General features: G+C 43.3%; 1 protein-coding gene across 6 annotated transcripts in view; it reads left to right on the top strand.

Annotated features, from left to right (window-relative positions):
• The window catches only part of HUWE1 (HECT, UBA and WWE domain containing E3 ubiquitin protein ligase 1), a 98872-nt gene that overhangs the window by 60621 nt on the left and 11528 nt on the right, over positions 1–26723 (top strand). For all 6 annotated transcript variants that reach the window (XM_076192957.1, XM_076192956.1, XM_076192955.1 and 3 more), the window contains exons 35-53: positions 6595–6786; positions 9128–9284; positions 9406–9666; positions 9815–9926; positions 10149–10278; positions 10825–10954; positions 12498–12632; positions 13244–14123; positions 14327–14506; positions 15733–15964; positions 16079–16332; positions 17214–17370; positions 17489–17651; positions 18265–18484; positions 18895–19420; positions 22565–22842; positions 23343–23524; positions 24774–25190; positions 25560–25829. In XM_076192957.1, the coding sequence (XP_076049072.1) occupies positions 6595–6786; positions 9128–9284; positions 9406–9666; positions 9815–9926; positions 10149–10278; positions 10825–10954; positions 12498–12632; positions 13244–14123; positions 14327–14506; positions 15733–15964; positions 16079–16332; positions 17214–17370; positions 17489–17651; positions 18265–18484; positions 18895–19420; positions 22565–22842; positions 23343–23524; positions 24774–25190; positions 25560–25829 (4876 nt within the window). The remainder of the gene's footprint in view (positions 1–6594; positions 6787–9127; positions 9285–9405; positions 9667–9814; positions 9927–10148; positions 10279–10824; positions 10955–12497; positions 12633–13243; positions 14124–14326; positions 14507–15732; positions 15965–16078; positions 16333–17213; positions 17371–17488; positions 17652–18264; positions 18485–18894; positions 19421–22564; positions 22843–23342; positions 23525–24773; positions 25191–25559; positions 25830–26723) is intronic.

Here is a 26723-nt window from a genome sequence, read left to right as displayed (position 1 = left end):
CTTCTCCCTTTCCTGTATTATTCCCTTAACCGCCACTGGGTATCCTACCCTTCACTGTAAGTATGGAATCTGGTTCCAATATTGTTGTGGTTCAAGATGGGTTGTGTGCCTTCGCCGAAGGGAGATACCTTTGTCTCACCCCCCTTACCGCCAGCCCAAGTGGATCCTCACATTTGGTGTTTCAAGTGTATAGCTCTTAAGTGTTCACCTTCATCCCCGTGTGAGACGTGCATTCAGTGAGATGATAGTCAGTGTTCCGTGTACTTTCATGTTCACAGGAAAGCACATGCAGGGGAAAAGGTGCGCAAGCATAGAAAATGGCTTCCCTCTTCACCCCCCAAAAACAAGAGAAGGCGGACTACGGCTTCAGAGGAGACGAGCAATTCTCTCCCTCCTCCACGGCGTAGTAGACAGAAAGCCAAGTTGTCCTTTATTCCTTTAACCAGGACGGTTAGCGTAGACGGACATGCGCCTCAGGCCTCCTCTAGCTACCGTTCCTGTACGAGATTTTCCCGGATGAGGTCGCTTGCGGCTTGCCCTCAACCCATCCCGGAAACTCGACGGTCCCTCCTCCAAAGCGTAGTAGCCAGGAAAGTGGTACAACATCCACCTCGAGTCGTTCTCAGGCTAAGTTGTCCTCTATTCCTTCAACCAGGATGGTTAGCGTAGACGGACATGCGCCTCAGGCCACCTCTAGCTACCGTTCCTGTACGAGATTTTTCCCGGATGAGGTCGCTTGCGGCTTGCCCTCGACCCATCCCGGATACTCGATGGTCCCTCCTCCAAAGCGTAGTAGCCAGGAAGGTGGTACAATGTCCACTTCGAGTCATTCTCAGGCCAAGTTGTCCTCTTCCTTCAACCAGGACGGTTAGTGTAGACGGACATGCGCCTCAGGCCACCTCTAGCTACCGCTTCTGTATGACATTTTTCCCGGATGTGGTCGCTTGCGGCTTGCCCCCGACGCATCCCAGAAACTCGACGCCGGCATGGACAAAGAACCCGGGTTCAAAGACAAAGAGCCCCTTAGTCTCTTCTACTCAGGAATCCCGCAGTACGCACAACACCCACCGTAGGAAGAGCCGGGTGATCAACGGTGACCTTTCCATGCCCTTTGCTCACGAGGACAGAGATCAGGGACGAGGTTGCAGACACGGTGTTTCTCGCTGACCGGACAGGCGCCAGCTACGACGGCGACGACGTCCACAGCGCTGGGGATGAGAGGGCAAGCTACCAAACTTCGCAGGATTCCCAGTCGGAATCCCCGATAGTTGTTACACCCTCCTGCTCAGAGATCCTCTCTAAAGTTAGGAGAGCTAATCAACTGAGCCTTCCACAAGAAGTGGAAGTCACGTTCGAGTCTGAAATCTTCAGGACGGGCAATTCTCAAACAACTAAACCAACTCCCATGGAGTACACAGCGGTACGAGCCATGAACCAGGCCTCCGACGCACTCACAAAGCGGGCAACCGAAAAACCGCGCTGGCGCTCTGTTCCAGTGGAACAGCAAAAACGCTTCTACTTCCCATCAGGGACAAACCTTAAGCAGCCTTGATCCCGGCTCGGTTACCAGAGCTTGTCAAAGCGGACGTGGATTCACTGCTCAGAAGAAACGTCATCCTTTCCGGCAGAGAATCCAGGGACCTCGTTCAGGGCCTGGCTCGCTCTCTCGCGGTGCACTTCTGGCTGGAACGCGTCTTGGCTTCAGTTAGGGAGTTTTTACCCGGGCTGCAACCCCAAGGGGAATGCAACCTCCAGGCTCTATGGGAAAGCTCGAGCAGAGCTCTGAAGCATCAAGCGGCCCGCCTCTTAACGTCTTGGGCCAACATTGAGTCCCGCAGGAGAGACACCGTCCTAGGAGACCCCAGTGATCCCTTCCTCAGAGAAATTTATGCTCCATTGAAGAGGGCCCCCCTTCTAACCCGCATGCTGATTCCCTACCCCTCCACTCCAAGTCGAAAAGGCAGACAGGAAAGCCCCGTCCCTTTACAACTAGAGATCCTAGACGCAAACATTATAGAGGCTCCGGACTCCCCCACAGGAATCCTAGGAATTCGCCAGCCCCTCCGCACAAGATAGGGGGTTGCCTCTCCCTCTACTGGAGAGCATGGGAAGAGGCCAGGGTGGAAGACTGGACCTACTAAGTCATTAAGACAGGCTATTGTCTTCCATTTCCCACTGTCCCAAACCTCTCCCCCTATCCCATCCAAGTTAGCTGCTTCCACCCAGACTCTGCTCGCGGGCGGGCCCTAGTGGAGGATCCTCTGTTCTGCTCCAGAAAGGAGCTTTAGAGGAAGTCTCGACTCTGGACCCAGGGTTCTACTCAAGGCTATTCCTAGTAGAAAAGACAACAGGGGTGTGGAGACCAGTCATCTAGTTGTCTCCACTCAACAAGTTCCTTTCCCTGACGAAGTTCCGAATGGACACCCCAGAGTCCGTAAGGGCGTCTATCAGGGAAGGGGACTTCATGGTGTCGCTGGACCTCCAAGATGCCTATTTCCACATACCAGTGCATCCCTCCTCCAGGAAATTCCTCAGAATCATCCACAGGGGCAACACCTTCCACTTCCCCTACCTCTGCTTCGGACTTTCCACAGCACCCCAAGTCTTCTCCAGTGTGTTCAACCTCGTTTCAGCATGGTCCCACTCCAGGGGAATTCAACTACTCCGTTACTTGGATAACTGGCTGATCCTTGCACATTCCGCCCAGCTATGCCAAGAACACCTGAGAATGGTCCTAACCTTTGTCCTGAAATTGGGCACAGTAGTCAACCTGGAAAAGTCAGATTTCTTACCAAGACAGAGAGTCACGTACAGGTACCTGGGTATGGTCCTGGACTCCTCCCTAATGGAGTCCTTCCCAGTAGAAAAGGGGATCAGAATCTCGCTTCTCTAGTTGCACAGGCACTATCGACCAGGTTCCTGACGGCGACACAATGCCAAATCCTGGGCCATAGGGCCTCCATAGAGAAATTAATCCCCAGGAGTAGACAAAGAATGCGACCGCTACAGTGGCTCCTCAAGACTCAGTGGGCCCCGCAAGAGGGAGAACCCCTACAACACATCTCCATCACCGAAGAAGTCAAGGATTCTCTTCTCTGGTGGAAGGCCCATGCAACCTTCTCATGGGGATGCCCCTCGGCCCATCTCCCCCCGAAGTCCTCCTGTTCTCCGATGCCTCCAAGGAGGGCTGGGGAGCCCACCTCAACGACGATCACTTCAGCGGTTCCTGGTCCACAGTCGAGCGGACAGCCCATATCAATTGGCTTAAGTTGAAAGCAGTACTCCTGGCTCTCCGTCACTTCAAGGATCAAGTCTCAGGAAAAGTAGTGGGCATAATGTCGGACAATTCCTCGGTAGTAGCCTACCTGAACGAGCAAGGGGTCACAGTCTCCCAGGAACTATGCCTTCTGATGATGGACATCCTCAACCTAGCCAAGAATCTCCAGGTGTCACTCAAAGCCCGCTACATCCCGGGGAAGAGGAATGTCTGGGCGGACCACCTCGGCAGGAAGAATCAGATAATCAACACAGAATGGTCCCTCTATCGAGAGGTAGCGAACTTCATCCTCAGCAAATGGGGCTCCCCTCTAGTGGACCTTTTTGCAATGAGATGGAATCACCAACTCCCAATATATTTCAGCCCTTTCCCGGATCCTCTGGCAGCAGGAGAAGACACTCTTCTGCAAAGTTGGGACAACCTGGACTCCTACGCTTTCCCACCATTTCCCTTGCTCCAGAAGGTACTCCTGAGAGCAAGACACGCATCCTACCTTCGGATGACTTTGATCGCTCCTTGGTGGCCCGAAGCCCCATGGTTTCCAGACGCCCTCAAGCTAGCAGTAGAAGAGCCTCTGGCCCTTCAGGGAAGACCAGATCTTCTGTATCCACCCATCAACGGGCCTTGGCACAAGAACCCTTCAGCACTCAATCTTCACGCATTCAGACTATGGTCCGGATCCTCCTAAAGAAGGGTTTTCCCAGAGAAGTGGCAGAGGACATGTCCGCTCCTATTCGCTCTTCCTCAGCTAACCTTTATCAAGGGAAATGCAATGCCTTTGCAAAATGGTGCCACTCCAGGAAGTTAGTCCCAGATCGAGCCACCATTCCTGAGATCGCCTCCTTCCACTTCCTCAGGAAGTCCAAGAAGATCTCCCTCTCGGCAGTACAAGGCTATAGGGCAGCTCTAAATCAGGTGTTTTCTCTGAAGGGCATGGTCCTAGCCCTTTCACCGGAAATTTCCATGCTCTTCAGGCACTTCAAAGATCATGCCCCCCCAGGGAAATCAGTTCTCCTCCGCGGGATGTGGCATTAGTCCTGAACTCTCTGAGGGGTCCCCTTTACGAACCTCTCCGAGAGGCACATCTAAAGGACCTTACCTAGAGGACAGTTTTTTCTGCTAGCCTTGGCATCTTCCAAGAGAGTAGGGGAGTTACATGCCATCTCTTATAGAGTCGCCCATTCCAAAGGATGGAAAGAGGTCTCCTTCACTTTCATGCCTCAATTCATTGCCAACAACCAAGATCCTGCCAAATCCGACCCTAGATTCTGGTCCTTTAGTGTTCCGTCCTTAGACGAATTTGCAGGGGAAGAATAGACTGAAACAGTTCTATGCCCGGTACGAGCCATCCGGACCTACCTCAAGAGAACCGAACATCTTCGACCAGAATTAAAGAGGTTGTTCATCTCTACTAAAGGTAGCCCATCACTAAGAATTCCATTTCTTACTGGACAATGGAAGTCATCCGCAGAGCCTGCGACATGAACCACACAGATTGTCCATGACCTGAGGGCAGTAGGGACCTCCCTAGTCATCAGAAAGAATCTGTCAGTCAACCAGGTTCTTCAAGCAGGTATATGGAAGAGCCAGAATACGTTCACTTCCTTTTACCTCAAAGAAGTTATGCGGGAATCTTTAGGGAAGTTATCTTTGGGCCCCATAGTGGCCGCCCAAGAAGTCCTGAAAATTATATACCCCTCCTCAAGAGCACACAGCCGACCCTGACAACTCATCCAGGTTCTGGCTTGGCAACTGCAGGGATAACTTTCCAAAGTCCTTCTCATACTCTTACATTCCCTTCCCTCACCCGTGGGCTCTCAAGCATTCCAAGGGAATCAATTCAAGCCCTTCAGTGGTACAAAAGTGATTATAACCTGTCTGTCTCCACTCCAGGGAACAGAAAGGGGTGCGCTTCAAAGTGAGGGGAATGTATAGGGGTCTGGTCAACATAGTCTTAGCACACTAGATTTTCCTTACAGCGGTTTCCCAGGCTAGATAACAACTTTCTTCCCTCCTAAGTCTGAGTCTCCTATTGTAAGGAGTACCGAAGAGTTTGTATTCTTCGGAACAAATGTAATTTTCGCAGGAAAATTAATTTTTCCCTGATACAAACCTGAGGTACTCCTTACCTTTAATGGCCCTCCTCAACCACACCACCCAGCACTTCTAAGCTACCAGAAGAGGCTGGACGACCGTGTTGTGAACAGCTGCCCAGGATGTAACACTTCACCCCATACCATACAACACATAATGGAAGACTGCATTATACACAATCATGCACGCAAACAACACAACATACACTCTATAAAGGATTTGTGGGAAAACCCAGTTTCGGCTGTGGCCTTCCTTGGGGAGACGGGACTGCTCGGACAGACAGTCTAGGGAACGACAACAACAACAACAACCACCCCTCTAAACAGTTTCTTCTCCTTGCCTGACAAACCTTGTGCTTAATTCATACCTGGCTCAGAGAATGGTTATAGTGTGCGAGAGTTGTGGTGGAGGGCAAGGGCCCCCCCCCCTTGCCCCAATGGGGCCCCTTACTGTGGATAATCGTTGCCCAGACCCACAGAATGAGGATTTTAATTTCGCAGTAGAAATATTTGCGCTACCTCAGGTTTGTATCAGGGAAAAATTAATTTTTCTGCGAAAATTACATTTTTCTGTATGAGGGGACTGAGAGGGATGGTTGCCAATTAAGTAAAGTGGCCTTGTTGTGGATGTACTGTGTCATGCTGCATTGCATTTGACCCAGAGCAGTTGGCAGATACAGGGATAACCTGTCATCCATGAGGAGCTGAGACAGGTGGGGTGGAAAGGGTGGTAGAGGGGATTGAAATGGGTGAGAATGAGTATGTGCCTCTGACTTAGCTACCCCCCTTTATAAGGAGGAAAAGCTCTTGGTATGTAGATAGATACAGTATTAATGCTGGATGGTATTCTTAATATAATAATGTCGGGATGATGTCTATGGGGTTTAGATGAACTATTGAGTTTTGTGGTCTCTTGAAAAGCTTATTTAGTGAATGTGAAAGTTTTTTGATGAATGTATTGTGTGGTTCTTGAGGTAGGTTGTATACAAGTAGTAAGCAACTAGGGAGTTTAATATTTATCTGGTAGTATTTGTGTGATATAACAAGATGGGTGTGTGGTGTTCATAGAACTGTGCACTTATCATTTTCATTTTATATTGTTTTAGGGGCTTAGTTTCTGTGTATTTATCAATTGTTAGGATAGTGAATTACTTAATAAGATGTCACTAAGATTGAGATCCTTCTGGAGTGATTTGAGAAACGAGGATTAATTGTACTTTTCAGGATGGAACTCTGGTTGAAGGTGATGAAGCTGGACTTGAAGAAATTCTGGACCAGTTGCTTGAAGATGGTCGTCCCACATCCACCCATGACACCGTAACTGCAACAGTCACTTATGTGTTGGAGCATGATCCACCCATGGACACAGATGACACCTTACATGATTCCAGAATGGTTACTCACAGTGAAAGTCAGGTAAATGACTATTAGTACATACATACATTTACCAAAGGTTTTTTCCCCCCTTACACAGGAGGTAGCCAAAAGACAAAGGCATAGAAACCACTCTCGCCCATTCCATCCCCTACGTACTCCACTCCCCTCGGCCCTCTTCCCTCCCTCTTATCTTAGCACCTCCCGACCATTAGTAATATATACATACATATACCAGTGGCTTTTTCCCCTATTACAAGGGAGGTAGCCAAAGTCAGTCATAAATCCATCTCACCCATTTCATCCCCACATACTCCACTCCCATTCACCCCTCCCTCCCTCTTTTCTTGGCTCATCCTGGATAACTGGTCATCCCTGCATCTTGCCCACTGCCCTGGGTCAGAAGCAATGCAGTAAGATACAGCATATCCACAGCAAGGCTGCTTCATTTAATTGGCAACAAAAACCCCCCCCCCTTCATTCCCTCATGCAGAAAAAGCAAAGGTTGGGGAGAAATCTCTATAGGCTGTGTGAAAATATCATTCACTCGTACTCCCTCACCCTCCTCCATCCCCCACCCACCTTCCATGCATCACAGCATCATTCATACACAACCATTCACCACTCACCCATGTCTTCTGTCTTCTCCCTTCCTTCCTCAACAGACATTCCCCTCTTTCCCAATGCCCCTTTTACCCCATCCATCCATCTCATCCTTGGTTGCCCCACATGTTCACTCCCTCCACATCTGCCTTCCATGCCTCTTTCTTCACTCATTCTTTCCATGTGTCAAAACCATCCCAATACTCCATCAGCCCTTTCTCCCAACTCCTTTTTCACCCCTGCTCTCCTCCTCACCACCTCTTTTCTCACTCTATCCAGCCTAGTAGCCCCTAATATACTTCTCAGATATTTCATCTCACATTTTATCTCTTCCTGTCTTTCACTTTAATGTTCCATGTTTCTGCCACATACAATGCTGTTGGCACAGTCCCCCCTTCATACAATCTCTTGGCATCCATTCCCAAATGTCTATTTTTTGTTATACTTATTAATCCCCCTAGGCATTTACTTGCACAGACATTCACTCTTTTTTCGCTAACCTTTCTTCACTCATTCTTTCCATATGGCCAAACCATTCCAATAATTTTATCAGGAATAGACATTTGGGAATGGATGCTAAGAGGAGACTATATGAAGGAGTGATTGTGCCAACAGCACTGTATGGGGCAGAAACATGGAACATAAGAGAGGAAGAGAGGAGGAGTTTGAATGTGTTTGAGATGAGGTGTCTGAGAAGTATGATGGGGGTTACTAGGCTGGATAGAGTGAGAAATGAGGAGGTGAGTAGGAGAACAGGAGTGGAAAGGGGGTTGGGAGATAGGGTTGATGAAAGAGTATTAGGATGGTTTGGACACATGGAAAGAATGAGTGAAGAAAGACTAGTAAAAGAGGTATGGAAGGCAGATGTGGAGGGAGTGAACATGAAAGGACGTCCTAGGATGAGATGGATGGATGGGGTGAAGGGGGCTTTGGGGAAGAGGGGAATGTCTGTTGAGGAAGGACGGGAGAGGACAGAAGACGGGTGAATGGAGAATGGTTGTATATGGATGATGTGATGCATGAGGTGGAATGGGTGGGGGGATGGGGGGTGAGGTAGTATGTGTGAGCAAATTTTAACGCAGCCCAAAGGGATTTCTCCCCGTCTTCTCCTTTATGCATGGGGGGGTCGCCGATTTAATGAAGCGGCCTTGCTGTGGATGTGCTGTGTCTTGTGACACTGCTTCTGATCCAGGGATGACCCGTCATCCAGGAGGTGCTCAGATATGAGGGAGGGTGGAGGGGTGTGGAGTGTATTCAGGGATGGAATGGGTGGGAATGATTTTATGCCTTTTCCTTTTTGGCTACCTCCCTTGTAAGGGGGAGAAAGCCTTGGTATATGTATCTGCCAGCTCCCTTCCCCCCCCTACTTACCTCCTTGTTTCTCACTCTATCCAACCATGTTATCCCCATCATACTTCAGACACTTCATCTCAAACTACCTCTGTTAAATATTTTTTTCAGTTTAGCCAAATTTGCCCTTGCAAAGTTGTATCTTCTTTGATGTTTCCTCTCTTTGTTCTATATTCAAAACTTTCAGATACATTCAGGAACCAAATCATCACTCTTATCCATTGGGCACAGGTAATTCAGCGATGCAATCACCTCAGGTTACTTGGTGAAACTTGAATTCAATCTTTTAAGTGTAGCATTGCCTCTATATTGTGTTGGTTCTATTTCACATTGGGTCATTTAACTATCACAATTGAAGTTGCCCATTAGTTATGTTCTCACTGCCACCAATACCAATACCTTGTCTTCACTCTTATGTTATTGTTTGTAGTTCCTGGATGAAGGTGAAGATGGAGGCAATGATGAAAGAGATCATGACAACTCATCAGCATCATCAGATTCTTCAGAAGAAAGAGAAGAGGATGAAGCTGAAGAAGAGAATGAAGATGAAGAAGATGTTGAAGAGGAGGAGGAAGAGGAAGAGGGAGGTAAGATGTGTGTCCTAAAATACAAAAATCTAAGCATAGTATTTCTTTGGAAGGTGTTTGCAGAAACTACTTATTATTTACTTGTCTGTTTATTTTTCTTATTTTCTGTAATATCCTGAAGATGATGATGATGAAGAAGATGAGGAAGAGGAGGAGGAAGAAGAGGAGGAGGGCTCTGTTTGTGATGAAGGCTATGAAGATCTGGAAGAAGCGTTTATCCAGCTCCCAGGCACTAGAGAAACGGATGATATACTTTTGCTTCCTCCGTACCAGCAATATATTGACACAATTGACACCTTTATCTTTGGGGATCGGGTCTCGCTCCAAGCCACAACTCACGATGACCCTACTTTTATGGCTTCCACACCAAATGCTAATCCTAGTAAGTAGGCAAAGATTGGTTAGACAGCACCCAGGTCTTTTTGAAAAATTTTTGAATACATAAGCAAAGGAAAAGTTGTAGATATTGTTTATATAAGAAGTGACAGCATGGGCTATGTTATGATTAATTTTTAAAAATATTTTTACAGCCAGTACGAACATGATTCCTACCCATCCTCTTTTCCAAAACCCTCGTGAAGTGCCCAACACTGGTAGTTCAAGAATTAGTGGACGTCCATCCAGACAAAGGGGGGTTCTTAGGTATGATATGATGTGACCAATTCAATAATCTAGTTCTTTGAAATAGACTTGTTTAGCGGAGAAGGTATACATTTTACAAAAAAAAATATAAGATAGAAAATAAATAAATGAATAAATAAAATTTTTGCATTAGAGACAAATGCTCGACTCTTTGTAATATTGTTCCAAGAGTTACCAATATGTTTTGATAACTGATAATGTTTTTGATGTGCATTCATGAAGACTACTTGGCCCAAGCCACAGAGAAGTTATCCAGCTGGCATCAAACCTTAGGGAGCCTCCTCAGGTATGGTTTTCTAATCAAGATGTCCGCCTAATGCCTCATGATCCAGACGAATACATTGATCTGCAGGTAAGTTGGAAATAAAGCTTTTGCCATGATTTTTTCTAGTATTTGAATATATAGGAGTGTCTCACAGATCATAAGGTGGTCCTATGAGAAGGATGTCGAGCCCACAACTTGCTGCCCATCTTCAAATCCTGTCAACTTCCTCGTATACATTTGGAGGTGCAGCCCCATGGGTCTGGTACTTGGTCTTTGGACTCTGACTGAGATCTCTCTTTGTCAACTTAATCTGTGTTTCCTTCACCTTCAAACACAAAACTGACAATAGCAACTGGCCCCTTCCCTTTACTGCTCTCAGCTGGTAACACAGAAACAGTGCGACACTAACACGACACAGATATCAGTACAAAGTTTCTTCCCAGAGAGATCTATAGGGGAGCAGAAAGACCATTGTCATCTCCTCTGGGGCTGTAGGTTTCCAGTCTGCAAAACTCGAGGCAAAATTTTATTGGTTTGATTGAATGCATGGGCCAAAATTTGAATTTTTGGATGAAAACAATAGGATGTGGAAGAGCAAGTATCCTTTTCAATTCCCAAATTATTTATCCACAGGACCATGGTAGTAACATGATGAATAACACAAGTTCCTCTGCATCATTGGCGAACGTCCCCAGCGCCCACTCTCGTTGGACTGAGGAGACGAGAGCCCTAGAAGCTGACTCCATGTATGATGCTGTCACAGGTAATACTTGTTTTGATGGGATCATTTATAGTCACATCTCTATGTGTAGGGACAAATGATATGTACCTGCATGTGATGGTCTTGTAAGACTGACAGCAAAGCTGCCCATTTGCAAAATGTGTCACCCTCCTCACTTCCATCGGTAGTTGTGGCTCCTGAAAGTCTGTCAATTTGTTTCCAGAGTGGGCCCAAGATTTTGCATAACTGCAACTATTTGGATTTGGATTAAAAAGTGTAATGAGGAATAGACATTTGGGAATGGATGCTAAGAGGAGACTGTATGAAGGAGTGATTGTGCCAACAGCACTGTATGGGACAGAAACATGGAACATAAGAGAGGAAGAGAGGAGTTTGAATGTGTTTGAGATGAGGTGTCTAAGAAGTATGATGGGGGTTACTAGGCTAGATAGAGTGAGAAATGAGGAGGTGAGGAGGAGAACAGAGGTGGAAAGGGAGTTGGAGGATAGGGTTGATGAAAGAGTATTAGGATGGTTTGGACACATGGAAAGAATGAGTGAAGAAAGACTAATAAAAGAGGTATGGAAGGCAGATGTGGAGGGAGTGAACATGAGGGGACATCCTAGGATGAGATGGATGGATGGGGTGAAGGGGGCTTTGGGGAAGATGGGAATGTCTGTTGAGGAAGGACAGAAGACAGGGGTGAATGAAGAATGGTTATATATGGATGATGATGTGATGCATGAGGTGGAATGGATGGGGGGATGGGGGTGAGGTAGTATGTGTGAGCAAAATTTGATGCAGCCCAAAGGGATTTCTCCCCGTCTTCTCCTTTTATGCATGGGGGGACAGAGAGGGGGGGTCGCCGATTTAATGAAGCGGCCTTGCTGTGGATGTGCTGTGACTTGCAACACTGCTTCTGACCCAGGGCAGTGGACAAGGTGCAGGGATGACCCGTCATCCAGGAGGTGCTAAGATAGGAGGGAGGGTGGAGGGGAGTGGAGTGTATTTAGGGATGGAATAGGTGGAAATGATTTTATGCCTTTTTCTTTTTGGCTATCTCCCTTGTAAGGGGGAAAAAGCCTTGGTATATGTGTATGTATGTAACTATTTATTTATTTATTATTATTATTATTATTATTATTATTATTATTATTATTATTTTTTTTTTTTTTTTTTGCACATGGAGAGCTGACCACCGATGATTGCTCACTAATACAGCACAGACAACAGTTCAATATTTCTTTCCGAGAGAGAACTGTTGGGGGGGGTGGGGGCACAAGGGCTATTACCACTCGGTCTTGGGTTGCAGGTATTCCACTTAAGGTAGTAACTCAAACTTGAGTGTAACACGAGGTAGTAATTAGTTTCCCAGTGAGACCTGTGGTAGGGCTAAAGGTTCATTGCCACTGCTATAGGGCTGTGGGCTTGCAAATGGTAAAATTTTAGGCAACAATTGTTATTATCATTTACTTTAAACTTTCACCTTGCACATAATCATCCAAACTCAGACACCAACTTCTTCAGTCTCAGTTGGTGAGTGTAACTTATTGCTACTAAAATGATATAATTGTTTACCTTACAGTTGTTAAACCTTCCTTAATGGCAGTATTGGAAAAGTATAGAGATATTGAGCAAGCAGAACGTGAAAAGAAGAAGAAAGAACAGGAGGCCAGTAAAGCCACGTCAGAAACTGCACAGTCATCACAAGAGCAAGGTGGTAAGTTGCTTTTGCAAAGCTTTGTATAACTTAAGGGGTAGACAAGAAGGCTCTGTAGGAGGTTTTGCATATATTTGGGCTTGGGGGGAACAGTGAAGAGTTTTTATGAAAGTAGTAGGCTTGTGTTAGGTTTGGAAAAGAAGAGAACTAATGGCTTGAGGTAGAGGTTGTGCTGCATCAGGATTGTGTCGTGTCACCATGGCTGTTCAGTGTGTACATGGATATGATGGTATGGGAGGTAAATGCAAAGGTAATGGGCAGGAATTGGAGATAGCGGGGAGGAGTGGGGGCTTAGGTAGAGGTTTGCAGATGACACTGCTTGTAGCAGAGTCAGAGGAGGGATTGAGGCAGTTAATGACTGAGTTTGAGAAGGTATATGGATGTTGAAGGTAAATGTGGGTTAAAGTAAGGTCATGAAATGTACAAGAGGAGAGGATGGCAGCAAGTTAGAGAGTCTTAGAGGAAAGAGGCTGGAGGAAGTAGAGAATTTTAAGGCTTGCATGTGGGAGGAAATGGGACACCAGGAATGAAATGATAAACAAGTTGATAATAGATATGGGCATAAAATTATGGGAAAGAACTGAATGAATTGTTTGATAATGTAATTGAAGGTGAGGCTTCAGAATCATCTGGAAGTGGAACAGCTGGAGGAGAGACAGCAGCAACCACAGCCACAGCAACTACAACAACAGCTGCAGCAGCAGCTGCTGGAGGACAGGAGGGACCTGGACAAGATGCATCTGCCATGGTCACAACAGCCTCTATTGCCGAGTCTATAGCAGAGTCCGTTTTAGGTACAACCTCCACAGCTACTCTCACAACATCCACCACTGCCCCACCAAGTATCTCTGGTCTCCTTACCTTACTTTCTCCAGTATCCCCAGGTGGTACGGCCTCTTTACCTCTCCAAGAACCGTCAGTGTCCTCCAATCCTCCTAGTCGCGTAGCCTCTCTCATTCCATCGGCGCCTGCCACCCCACAAGCTTCAAGTTTACCGTCTTCAACCACTCCAACCTTACCGCCACTTCCAAGTGCAAACTTCACAACTTCAATAGTTACTTTTCCTTCCTTATCCTTACCCTCTGCTCCCACAGTCTCTCCAATTCCTCCAGTTCCACCTACTTTAACAACCTCGGACACAGAGATGGTTGCGGCCCTTCCACAGACCCCGCCTCCCCTTCCCACATCGAGGGATGCCACTGATACACCTATCATGCAAGAGGATGCCCCCATGTCAGTCAGTCCTCCTGCATACCCAATTGCATCCTCTCCTGAACTTTTCACTGGAGGGCGAGATGGTGCACAGCCCTCAATGACCCCAGTACAGCCAAGGGAAGCTTGGGAAGAGGAACGCCAAGGACAGCAGGGAACGTCAATGCAGCAAGATGCCCCTCAGGATGGAAGAGTTAGGGCAGTGGCTAGGCAAGACTTAATAGGCGAACAACCTATGGAAACTAATGGCTCAAGTCAAGTTGTCTCACATGGTGCAAGGTAATAGTATATATACAAGTTTTGTAAGTAGAATTCCATTAGACACTAAAGTGTATTTAAGATTTTGTTACCATCTTTAGTAGATTTTAAAAGTAAACTAGCCAGCTTCTCTAGCCAAAACATCATGATTTATCTTCAAGTTGATATTATAGTGGTGAAAGGGAAATAATCGTATTTGTTAAATATTGGTTTTGTGATTGTAGACGTGAAGGTATGGAAGCGGGACCTTCTGGTGCCACAGGGGGTGTAGGAGAGCCCAGGACACAGCGATCCGAGTTTACCTCTATTCTGGGTGACATTGAGATCCCAGAAGGAGTAGATCCAAGTTTCCTTGCTGCTCTGCCAGAAGAAATGAGAGAAGAAGTTATAGCAGAACAGTTAAGGTATGTACATATACCAAAGGCTTTTTTCCCCTTATAAGGGAGGTAGCCCAAAAAACAAAGGCATAAAAGCCACTCCCACCTGTTCCATCCCGAACATACTCAACTCCCTTCCACCCTCTTCCCTCCCTCTTATCTTGGCACTCCCTGGATGACAGGTCATCCCTGGGTCAGAAGCAGTGTCGCAAGACACAGCACATCCATAGCAAGGCCGATTCATTAAATCTGCACCCCCCCCTCCTTCCTCACAATTAAGGTAAATTAATTTTATGCAAAACTCAGCATGCAACCACTTCACAGAAAACACTGAATTTCTTTATTTTCCTTGAACAGTATGAAGCCCCGCGGTCGCCAGTTGTTGGATCATGAGGCAATGACCTGCCTCTTGGTGCCACTTTATTTTACAGTCTTACCCACACTTTGTCCAGACAAGAACACACAATCTCTTGAATAGCATAAGCCTTCTCGCCCTTAAAAGCACAAAAAATATTATTTGTCAAAAACTCGTGTCTATCATACCTTAAGAATTTCATCCATAATCATCTTGACACTTTCATATGCCTTTCCAACTACACCAAACAGATTGATCCCTCTAAAACTACTACATTCATTTTTGTTTATCCCTTTTCCTATGTAAAATGGAAGTAAACAAGTACTCCTATCCTCAGACACATTCCCTCCCTGAAGCACCTCACCAGTCAACCCAGTATAACCATTCCTCCCTTTATCAGACACTCCACATGAAAGCAATCCAACCTGGATGCCTCGTTAGCTTTCCTTACTTTCAGTGCTCATTGTACCTGATCTTTTCCCATAGTCCTGTCATTTTCCTCTCTTATAAGTCATTTTCTTAGCTCCTCCCTAATCTCCACATTCAACAATTTTCTGAAATACTACCTATCTTCCCCAAATTGAGGGGAAGATGAGGCAGGGGTTGGGGGGGGGGGTCATGTAATGAAGTGGTGGTGGTAAACCAGCTCCAGCTTTTGGGCTCTGTTTTAGAAGTTCTAATATGTGGAGAAGAGGGATAATCCTGTAAGTAGGAGAGTTAAGATGGGAGGGATAATAATGAGTTTTTGTTGAATGTGGGATGGTTTAGCATGGGTGTATTCTAACTTGGCAACCTTCATTATAAGGGGGAAAAGGTCTTTTGGTATATATGTGAATTTTTTTGTAACATTTAAAATGTGTATATGTCCATGTATGAAAAATTCTTGGACTTTTTACAGGTTACAACGTATTAGACAAAGAGCCACAGAAGGTACTAGAGAAAACAGCACCCCTCCTGTGGGTGAAGTGAATCCAGAGTTCCTAGCTGCCTTGCCACTAAGTATTCAGGAGGAAGTGCTTACACAACAGCGTCTGGAGCAGCAAAGGCAGCAGGCAGCCAGAGCCAATCCAGATGATCCTATGGATCCAGTCTCCTTCCTTCAAGCCCTTCCCTCCACACTGCGACAGACTGTAGGTTCAGGAGAACATAGTTTCAAGTATTAACAGACGAGTAGGGTGTCTTGCATTTCACAAGATTGAGTCAACTTGTCTGATGTAACTACACTTATTTTGTTGATTTTGCAGATCTTGGCTGACTTGGAAGATTCACAATTTGCTGCATTACCTCCTGATTTGGCTCAAGAGGCACAGACACTTCGTAGGCAGAGGGAAGAGAGAGCACGACATGTGCATGAACACATGTTTAGGTCAAGCACCTCTTTGTCCTCCATTCTTCGAAACACTGCCCGAATAGGTTCACGACTTATGCATTCATCCAATTGGTCCACAAACTGGAATTTCAGGCCTTCGTCAAGTGGAAGCCAACATGTGTCTGTTAGGTGAGTGTAAATCTTTGTGTGTACAGTATGTGTATTTACTTAATTTTAACATATGGGTTGGATCTATTCTCATTGGGTTCCTTCTCTATATCTTCACTTGTCAAATTTTGCATTAAGTTCATTTATGTTGTTGGCTTTTAACCATTTCTTCAGGAACTACTTCCAGCAGGTGGTCCTGTCTGTACCACCCAAACTGAGCCACCTTGACCTCTCAACTTAGTTTCACGTTATGCTAACACATCCACCATCCTTCTCACAAAGAAACTTCCAATCTCTCCCTTTTGATCTCGTCTGTACTGCAACCATGCACATTTAATAACCTAATTTTTAAGATCCTCGTTGTAGTTTTTCCAGAACCTTCCTTGACTCCTTGTAGGATGAACATAAAGCAGGTTCCCTAGTCCCATCACTCCATCCCATTTAATCGTCTTTTATGACACCTCTAGGAAACTGGCAGAATTCTTACCACCACAAGGGATAGGAAGTGGTAGTTGTAGAAGTAAGGAGAGTTTCAGAGGAACAGCATATGGGAGAGACAGTTGTAGTAGAAAAGTAGTATCATTCCTGTGAGTAGAGATTTTACTCTAACACAGACAAATGATGTATGACATCCTACATACATACATACATATACCAAGGCTTTTTCCCCCTTACAAGGGGGGTAGCCAAAAAGAAAAGGGCATAAAATCATTCCCACCCATTCCATCCCTGAATACACTCCACACCCCTCCACCCTCCCTCTTATCTTAGCACCTCCTGAATGACATCCTAAAATATCTAAACCATTGGCTGCATGCAGTCCCTACTGCATGTCACCATGGAGTCAATACCTCGGTACGAGGTATGATCGGCAGCTGAATTTCTTTATTTTCCTTGAACAGTACGAAGCCCCGTGGTCGCCAGTTGTTGGATCATGAGGCAATGACCTGCCTCTTGGTGCTGCTTTTTGTGGACGAGCCAAAATTGAATACATCCAGGCTTCACAGAGTTCTGCGCAACTTATGCCACCACACTCCTACAAGGGACTGGGTTATTAAGGTGGGAACTCAAAAGAAGTATAATTGTGGAAGAATTAAGTAAAATAATCTTGTGTACCATGATAAATTATTGTTGAACTGAACATTTCTTTCTATGATGGTTTCACTTTTGTGAACAGGCACTTCTGTCCATCATTGAGAGGTGTGGAGATCCTACTCAGAGTTGTAGCAGAACAAGTGGTAGTTTCCAGTTGGCGACAGAAATCCTGGCTCCTGCTGGTCTATGTTTAACACCTGATGGAGGCATGGGCAAAGGAGCTATAAGTAAAAAGGGATCACGTGGTAAGCCATTCAGTTTATTTTGATAATGCATTTTACTTTAACTTTGTTTATTTGCACATGATCATATAATTTTATACTTTTTGGAATGAACAAGTTTTTGTACTTTGTGCACTGTGGGGTAGATAACCTACCAGATCTTAGAAATGTATAGATTACATACAAGGATGATGCATATCTTTCATGAGTATACTTGTTTCATTATATCCATCAAAAAGTATTAATGCTTTTAGGCCCCTTTCACACTAGACAACTAGTGACGGTCACTTAGTTGCCTAGTGTGAAAGTCTTGGGCAACTGCAAGCAACCAGTGACTGTCACAGAGTTGTGGAATCCTTTCTCATTATCTCATTAGTTGAAAGAATGACATCAATGGAGGAGGTGCTTCTGTTGGCTTTGCTGGTCAAGAAAGAGAGGTGGTCAGTGACGGCAACTGCCAGTGATGGTCACTTGCTACCAGAGTGGGCAACAGCCATAGCCTGTTGCACAGCCAGGCAATTGCAGTGACGTAGTGTGAAAGGCTCAATTTAAAATAATTGTAGGTAACTAGTGACGGTCACTAGTTGCCTAGTGTGAAAGGGGCCTTAGATCTAAGTTTCACATTCTCAATCTCCAGGTGATGTGACACCAGTGATGTCCTCAACACCAATATGGCGAAGTGAAGCCCGAGCACCAGCACCACCGTCCTGGCTTAGTATGAGCATGGATGCTGCCCTCGGCTGTCGAGCCAACATATTCCAAATTCAAAGGAGTCATTACTCTGGAAAAAGGACATCAGTCAATGCACTGAGCAACACAGTCCATATACACCCTCAGGCATCTCCTCTAGTGTGCAGGTAAGTTATGTTAAAGTTTCTAATGATACATACATATACCAAAGGCTTTTTTCCCCCTTACAAGGGAGGTAGCCAAAAAGAAAAAGGCATAGAAACCATTCCCACCCATTCCATCCCCTACATATTCCACTCTCCTCCACCCTCCTTCCTCCCTCTCATCTTGGCACCTCCTGGATGACAGGTCATCCCTGCATCCTGTCCACTTCCCTGGGTCAGAAGCAGTGTCGCAAGACACAGCACATCCACAGCAAGGCCACTTAGTTAATTCGGTGACACCCCCCCCTCTGCATCCCCTCAAGCAGAAACAAAAAAGTTTCTAATGATAATGTAAATAAAAAGTTATATTTCATTGAATATTATGTCAATAATTCAAAGTAACCTCTTACATCATAATTCGTTCTCACCAACAGGCATGCACTAGACACCTTAATTTCACTAGCCAAGAGTTTTCCAAGCCACTTCTTACCCCATCAAGCAAAAAGTAAAGAAAACACTGAGGAGAGTAATAAAAGTGATAGTAAAAAGTGCGCTACAGCTGCAACAGTTGTACCTTCCTCTGGGGCAGTTACAAAAATGCCCAAGGGGGGATCCTCTCAGACTTTGGAAGGCACAGACTTCTGGGAATTATTGGTGAAATTGGATTCCATTAGTGTATCTAGGAAAGGTAAAGGGTTGACTCGAACTCACTCAGGAGTTGGTAGTAGTTCTGAGGAAGACCACAGATCTCTCTCCTTGGAAAATTCAGCTCTTGGGCAGCTTATTATGCAATTAGCTCATCCCGTCATCAAAAGGTCCTCGTTATTAACTGACCGACTTCTACGATTACTTGCCTTAATATCCTTGTGCTTGCCCGAGACTGCTGACAGTGGTCAGACCACCAAGGCATCACAAGAGGCAACAAGTGTCTTAGAAAACCTGCTCAGCTTGGCAATTCAGGTAATATTTTTCTTGTTTTTATTTTGGAGAGTTTAACTATAGGTAGATTATAAGATAAAACAAGCATGAACAGTGTAAGAGAATTAGGAAGATGAAATAAATGTCATTAAATTAAGACCATAACAAATAGTAGTTATCTGTAATTTTATATGGATTTATACTGTCCAGGTCCAGGCAGTTTAACCCAGAAACTATGTAGTAAGAATTTTTTTTATTGCAATGGTGTACTAAACAGGGCACAAAAAATGTATGGATTCATACTGTCAGGCAGTTTAACCCATAAACTGTGTAGTAAGAATTTTTTTGCTACTAGAAGGATTTTTCCTCTTGTAAGGGAGGTAGTAAGCCAAGGCATACTCATCCTCCATTTATTTGTTTCTCATTTGAAAAATAAAGAAGAAAGTAAAGGTTCTAGAATCAGTCACAAACATGGACTTTAAACACCAGAAGGAAAATCAATCTACAAACAGTTCTTGAGAGCCACATCTCCTTACACTTCCATGATTTCCAATAATCAGGAAAACAGACATACTGTAAAATAAAGAATTTAGAATGAAAATGGGGGGTGACCAAAACACTCAAACAGAACACCTATATACAGAAACCAAAATCTTCCCCAAAGAACATCACCAAAAAATAATAGTTACACAGTTCTATGCAAGAGCCTTCAACCCTACTTGCATATCTAATTTTATTACATAAAACCACCTTTATGCAACAAAGAAGGGAGTGGGGAACACTAGCAGGATACAGCTCAAGCAACTATAACCTACCACCGTTACCACACAGTACAGTACATACACACACAAACACATTTGCTCTAAAATCATTAAACAAGTACTTCAGGATTGACTACCAAACACCCTGCTCCATGAAATCCCTCCAGATATTAGTTCCATCAAGAAATCTCTCCCAAAAGAAGCAAGAACTACACAAGTATATGTTCAGGTCATCATACAGCACTAAAATAGTACCAACAGAAATGGGTAAAGCTGTTACTTCTCATCAGTTGATAATTTTTCTCAATGTGAAAATTTGTTATAGATGCTCTTGAACATCTCGCAATGCACTTTATGGGTTAAACAGTCTGTATGTTTTATTCTTGTGTTCCTCTAGAGCAGCGTTTCTAAAACTTTTTACCCTTGCGTAACCTTTTAGATAAATTGCATGTATCAAGAAACACATGCGCAAAAAAAATGCATATCTATATCTTTCTCATTTTATTTTCAGTGTAATTATAGGTTAGATAGGATGATGTCTATATTACATTATTACAACAACCAAGAATATGTCATGTGTGTTTAATTATATTAAGTATATGAAATTAAATAGAAAATCAAGTGCATTAGCTTATCTCACTTGTTGTTGCGGAACCCTTAGGGACCTTTTGCGGAACCTTAGTGTTCTGGAGAACCCTGGTTGAGAAATGCTGCACTAGGGGATGTCATGTAATGGGATGAAGATTTAAAATTTTATATATACTCCAGAATTGGGTGGTAAGGCAGTGAGTGATTAGTGTGTAGTTTATGAAAGAACAACTGAAGACTGGAGGTGTGTGTGCATAGTGCTATGTACAGGGAACAAGGTTACAATCTTGAATGTAAGAATTGTATAGGTTAAGGTTATTTCTTGTTGAGTATTTTTCTTAATCTGGCTTTTTTATTACAATTTTATATATATATATATATATATATATGTATATATAATATATATATATGTATGTATATATATATGTATGTATATATTATATATATATATATATATATATATATATATATATATGTATATATATATATATATATATGCATACATACATACTTGGGGCACAGGTTCTCTTTAATGCAAACCGAATTAAACACCACAGCATTATCATAATTATTAATTTTCTTTCTAATGTTTTCAGCTTTCTTCACTATAGTTCTGACTTTGGGAGGATGAACATAAACGAGCTGTCCATAGCTATCCATTTTAATAACACACAAGTTTATGCTCATCCTCCCAAAGTCAGAACTATAGTGAGGAGAATTGAAAACATTAGAAAGAAAATTAATATATATATATATATATATATATATATATATATATATATATATATATATATATATATATATATATATATATATATACTCTTGATTATCAGTGCACTTTACAGCTTAATCTGTCTGTGTATATTTCATTCTGTTTTTCCTCCAATGGGTGACATGTAGTGGGATAAAGATGTTAAATTTTGTATTTACAATTGAGAGGGGGGGGGGGTGACCAGTAAGAGATGTAATGTGTTATGAAAGAGCATTATAAGTCTGGAAGAAAGGATGCATAGTGCTGTATACAAGGGAAAAGGTTGCAGTCTTAGTACAAAAACTATAGAGGGATAGCTTGGAGCAAACCAGGTAAGCATATGGCACAATGGTAATACAAAGAATGAAAAAGATGGTATGAGTGAAATGGGGATGTAGAGGAGTTAACTCGTGTACTTTTCAGTAGCCCGTGATCTATCCAGGGTAGCAAAGAAAGCAATGTATGAACCAACATTTGTTCTCTATGTTATATACAGGAGCAGGACTTGAGCAATGAATGCAACAGAGAAGTTTGGTGGAGCCAGAAGAAATGAGATCTTTCAGGGTTGTATATGGAGTTAGGAAAGTATGGGACAAGGATTTGTGGATCGACTGGGGTACAGATGAAAGTGGGACACATTACCCTAAGGTTTGTTCATGTGAATGGACAAGATCTTGAAGGATTTTTGAATCCATGGTGTTGGGAATGAGAAAAAGGGGTAGACCAAGGAAAAGATGGTTAGACAGTATAAAAGTCTTGTGACCAGGTTGTTAAACAAATGAAAATGTGTATGGGTGACAGTGAGATGAATACTGTAAGAATCAAGGTTACAACTTGTTCCTTGAGAGGAGTGTACCAGGAACAAACTACCAGTGTTGTTGGGGAAGAAGTGAGGTGCATCTTATTCATGGTTTAAGCAATGAGATGTGAAAGGGACTTGCATATTGGGAATTGGAGTAATACATAAGGAGTGGGGACACATTTGATGGGAGGAAAAAAGATAAGGATGTTCCTTTACCATGCCTAACCACCACACTGTACTGGGTAACTGTACAAATTAGAAAAAAACAAAATCCAAAATTGCAGGTATTAACAAGCAAGTCGTGCTCTGAAGAAGGTCTAGAAGATGCTACAGCTCTTCTTCTACACCTTTCCCATGGCCCACCACCAACACGTGACTTGGTACTCCGCCTACTGCTGCAGGGGGCTGCTCAATTAGGCAGCACTGTGGCTCAGCACATTGCTGCCCTCCTAGAAGATTTACGAGCGTACAACCTACAACATAGACATATAATCAACGATGAAGAAGAACAGCCAATGGATCATATTCCAGAAAAGCAATTCAAGGGTCTTCTTAGAGACAGGTGTGTTTATGATGTGATTTCTGTCTTGTGTATACTTACGAGGCTTCCTTGTACGAAGGGGAAATGGCTTTTTGGGATAAGTGTGTAAGGTCTTCATTTCAGTTTGTATGATGTTTTTGAAAGGATGTTTTTAAGGAACATATCAAGATCAAGCCCCTAGTGTCTCTTGTAGATGACCTGCAGTTTTCAGTCAATTGGCAACGACCTCATGAGTGGGCTCACGAGTCACTCGGGGAATATATATTGTTGTCTATGTATTATCATGTCAACAGCCATATGTATGTCTATTGCATTATTACCATTCTCTCGGATGGTTCATTCATGTTAAAACCTTATGGATAAGGTTTGTAAACTGTGTGCTAATAGTGACCTTCTTTAATTTTCAGTTTATACTTTAGAAAATAATTTTTTATTTCCAAAGAAAACTTGTTTGAAGATAGGTATATGTGTAGTATATCAAACCTGTATTAATTCTTGATTGCATTGTTTTTCATCCTCAGGTTTACGAATGAGCAGGTGATTATCCGTGGCTCAGCAAAAGTAAAACCTCCGTGTGAATTGCAGCTAGCGTCCATGTCAGCCCTAACCAGTAAAACGTCATCTCAGGCCTTTTTCCTGCGGACACTTAAGGTCATCATTCAGCTGAGAGATGCGATTAGATTAGCAAGAAACAGAAGAAATCGTAAGTTAAAAAGAAAACGTTATTTTGATGGGATGGAATGAGATTGAGAAGAATAGATGGTATGAAGAGGGCTTTGTATGCATGTTGAGGATCTGTGGAGAGAATTGGAGCAAAAAATAGGTGTAAATAGAGTAATATTGTGAATAGATGAAAGAATGATGCAGCTGACCTAATATTTTGCTTTCCTAGTTCTACCTTGCATCCAATCTACACATGCTTCTCTCCTACTACTGCCTTCACTTTTTCATCCCACCATTCATTAACCTTCCTTCTGTTCCCTCTCATCCTCCTCATCCCACACATTTGGAAGAGCCTTGGTTTGTGAGATGAAGTGTTTGTGTTTAAGAAGTATGATAGGGGGTTCTGAGTTTGGGTAGAGTGAGAAATGTGGAGGTGAGGCAGAAAGTAGTAGAAAGGGAGTTGGCAAATAGGATTTGTTGAATAATGCTGAGATGGTTTAGGCATATGGAAAGAATGAATGAAGAAAGGCTAACAAAAAGAATATGGAAAGTAGAAATGGATGGATGGGAGTTGAAGGGAAGTAGATGCTGGAAACTTGAACAAAGGACTAGGTGAAGGTGGTTTTTGATGCAAAAGGAATGTCTGTCGACCAAGGTAGTGAAAGATAAAAAAATGTGGGGATTATGATGATGGGTTGAGTAAGAAATGTGGAGATGAGGCAGGCATTGGGAAGAGCTAGTAAATTGGATTCATATAAAAATGCTAAGAAAGCTTAGGCATATGGAAAGAATGAGTGAAGAAAGAGTAGCAAAAAGAATATGGAAAACAAATGAATGGAGGGAACTTGAAGGAAAAATTGAAAACAAAGTGTATGGATAGGGTGAAGAGGGCATTTGGTGCAAGATTTGTTGTCAAGCAAGGTAGGGAGGGCAAAAAAATAGGTGTGAATAAAGAGTTGATGGGCAAGGGAATGACTTGGCCTGAAGGGATTTCTTTTTGTCTGCACTTGAGTGGATGGGGGTCGGGGTTAAACTTTGTAATGAAGTAGTGGAAGTAAACCAGCTTTAGTTATTCTTCCTTACTGGGGAGGTCTCGATACATTGTCTCTGACCCACGTAGTTTAATGGGGACAAGGATGAGTCTCCATCCATAAGAAGCTCAGATGAAAGGGACAAATAGGTTTATTAGATGCTTATGGATTGGGTGTAGGGTGGGTGCATGCATTGATTTGGCTATGTTGAGTAATATTTTTTTGTAAACTAATCCATTTTTCTTCTTACTATCCTAGGGAACCAGAGAAGTAGTGAATCAGCAGGAAGAACAGAACAAGAAAACCAAAACAGAGCAAACAGTAATCAACAAGAAGCAAATGTTACAGAGCAGCAACAGGACTTGTCCGTTGCTAGTGTTACTAGTGCTCAGAGTACTACTACCACACCCTCTGCAACACAAACCACTTCTATCAATTCTTTAGCGTCTACAACCACTGCTGCCACAACAATTAGCACTACCCCAGCTACTACTTCTGTCACAACTCCGGAGGCAGGTCAAGGTTCAAGCATGAATGTTCCCAATCCTGAGGCAGACAACACTGCAAATACTGCAAGTGTAGAGAGCCATATTGGGTATTCAGAAGTTGTTCCTCCTGTAACCCAAGAAGCAAGCCAGCAGGCAGAAGCCATGGATGTGGATTCTGAGGTTGCTGGTAAGGAATTCAGTTTTGACAGGCCCATATACTGTACAAAAATATTATATGCAAATTTTGAGGTTTGAAGTAATGTGTGTATGTGTGTGTATTTACCTAGTTGTATTATACTGGAAGGGGAGCTATGAGTGTGTGTGTGTATATATATATATATAGATATATATATATATATATATAAATATATATATATATATATATATTTATATATATATATATATATATATATATATATATATATATATATATATATATATATATTATTAGGACTGGCTACCTCACTTAAGGGGGGAAAAAGCCCATGGTATATGTATGTATGTATTTATTTGGTCATATTAAGAAAATAATCTTAAAATATTTCTTTTGATTCAGAACCAGCAGACTTGGGAAGTCTCAGCTCTCAGTTGGCATTAGAACATCTGTGGCACACTTTGTCCTCCTGTCTAGTGGAATTAGGCGAGACCCCAGACCACCATGCAGTCTTAGTACTACAGCCAGCAGTAGAATCATTCTTCTTGGTCCATGCTGCAGCTGGAGATAGAAACGATAGAGCAGGTGGTCACAGTGAATCCCGTGAAGCTCAACTTGCACACCTACAACATGAAATTGCTCCTCTGTCTCCACTTCCCTCCACAGCTTTAGGTATTTATTTGCCTTTGTTTTTCTTCAATTTGAGCCCCTTTTTACCAGAAAGAGAGCTCAAGAGTGATTGTACACTTTAGGTAATTGCAGTACAGTAATCCCGTACTTTGCGTGGTAGTTTAATCTTTTAAGCCCTGCTAAAGGTAAAATCCAGGAATACCCTTTTAGCCTCTTCAATAAGGGTCAAATACTCGTGTGCAGATTAGGCTGCTTGGTGTATGATGATGCATCACAATACGCACATTATGAAATATAAAGTTACATCAGTTATACTTGTTCTCTTTAGCCCAAAATGTTTATAACCATGGAAAATGTGATCAAGCTTGTTCACAATACGGGGGGTCACTCAGCTACAACTACAAAATAAATGTAATCGGGATGTTGATGCTGGCATCTTCATATACACACTTCCACCTCAGGATGCCTATATAGGTATCCTTGTATTCTAGGGGTTAACAACCAAATCTCGTTGAAGGTGTGCCACCATACTACCTTTCACACACCAGAGTTGTACATTTCTGGTACTACTTACAAGAGAAAAATACACAGAAGAAAGTATGCTAAATAGAGAAGAATGAAACACAGAAACTGCCCCAAGGGTAACCATCACACATAACACCTTATACATTCCTTCACCCTAGCCATATCTAGACAACACCACCCCAAATATTTTAACCTCTTCCATATGATGATGCCTACGTAGGGGTCATGAGGCGAGTGGGTACATGAGGATGCTGGTGTCAGTGTCTTGATTATATTTATTTTGTAGTTGTACTGAGTGACACCTGAATTCTGTGAACAGACTTGATCAAGTGTTATGTGTTTATTATTACTCAGTGAAAGAGAATGAGTATCACAGGAGTGACTTTATTTTATAATGCAAGTATTGTGATG

The sequence above is a fragment of the Oratosquilla oratoria genome, chromosome 11 (genome assembly GCF_046742065.1).
Source record: "Oratosquilla oratoria isolate Oo_2021 chromosome 11, ASM4674206v1, whole genome shotgun sequence".
Classification (NCBI taxonomy): Eukaryota; Metazoa; Arthropoda; class Malacostraca; order Stomatopoda; family Squillidae; genus Oratosquilla; species Oratosquilla oratoria.
This window is presented reverse-complemented; position numbering and strand designations above follow the sequence as displayed.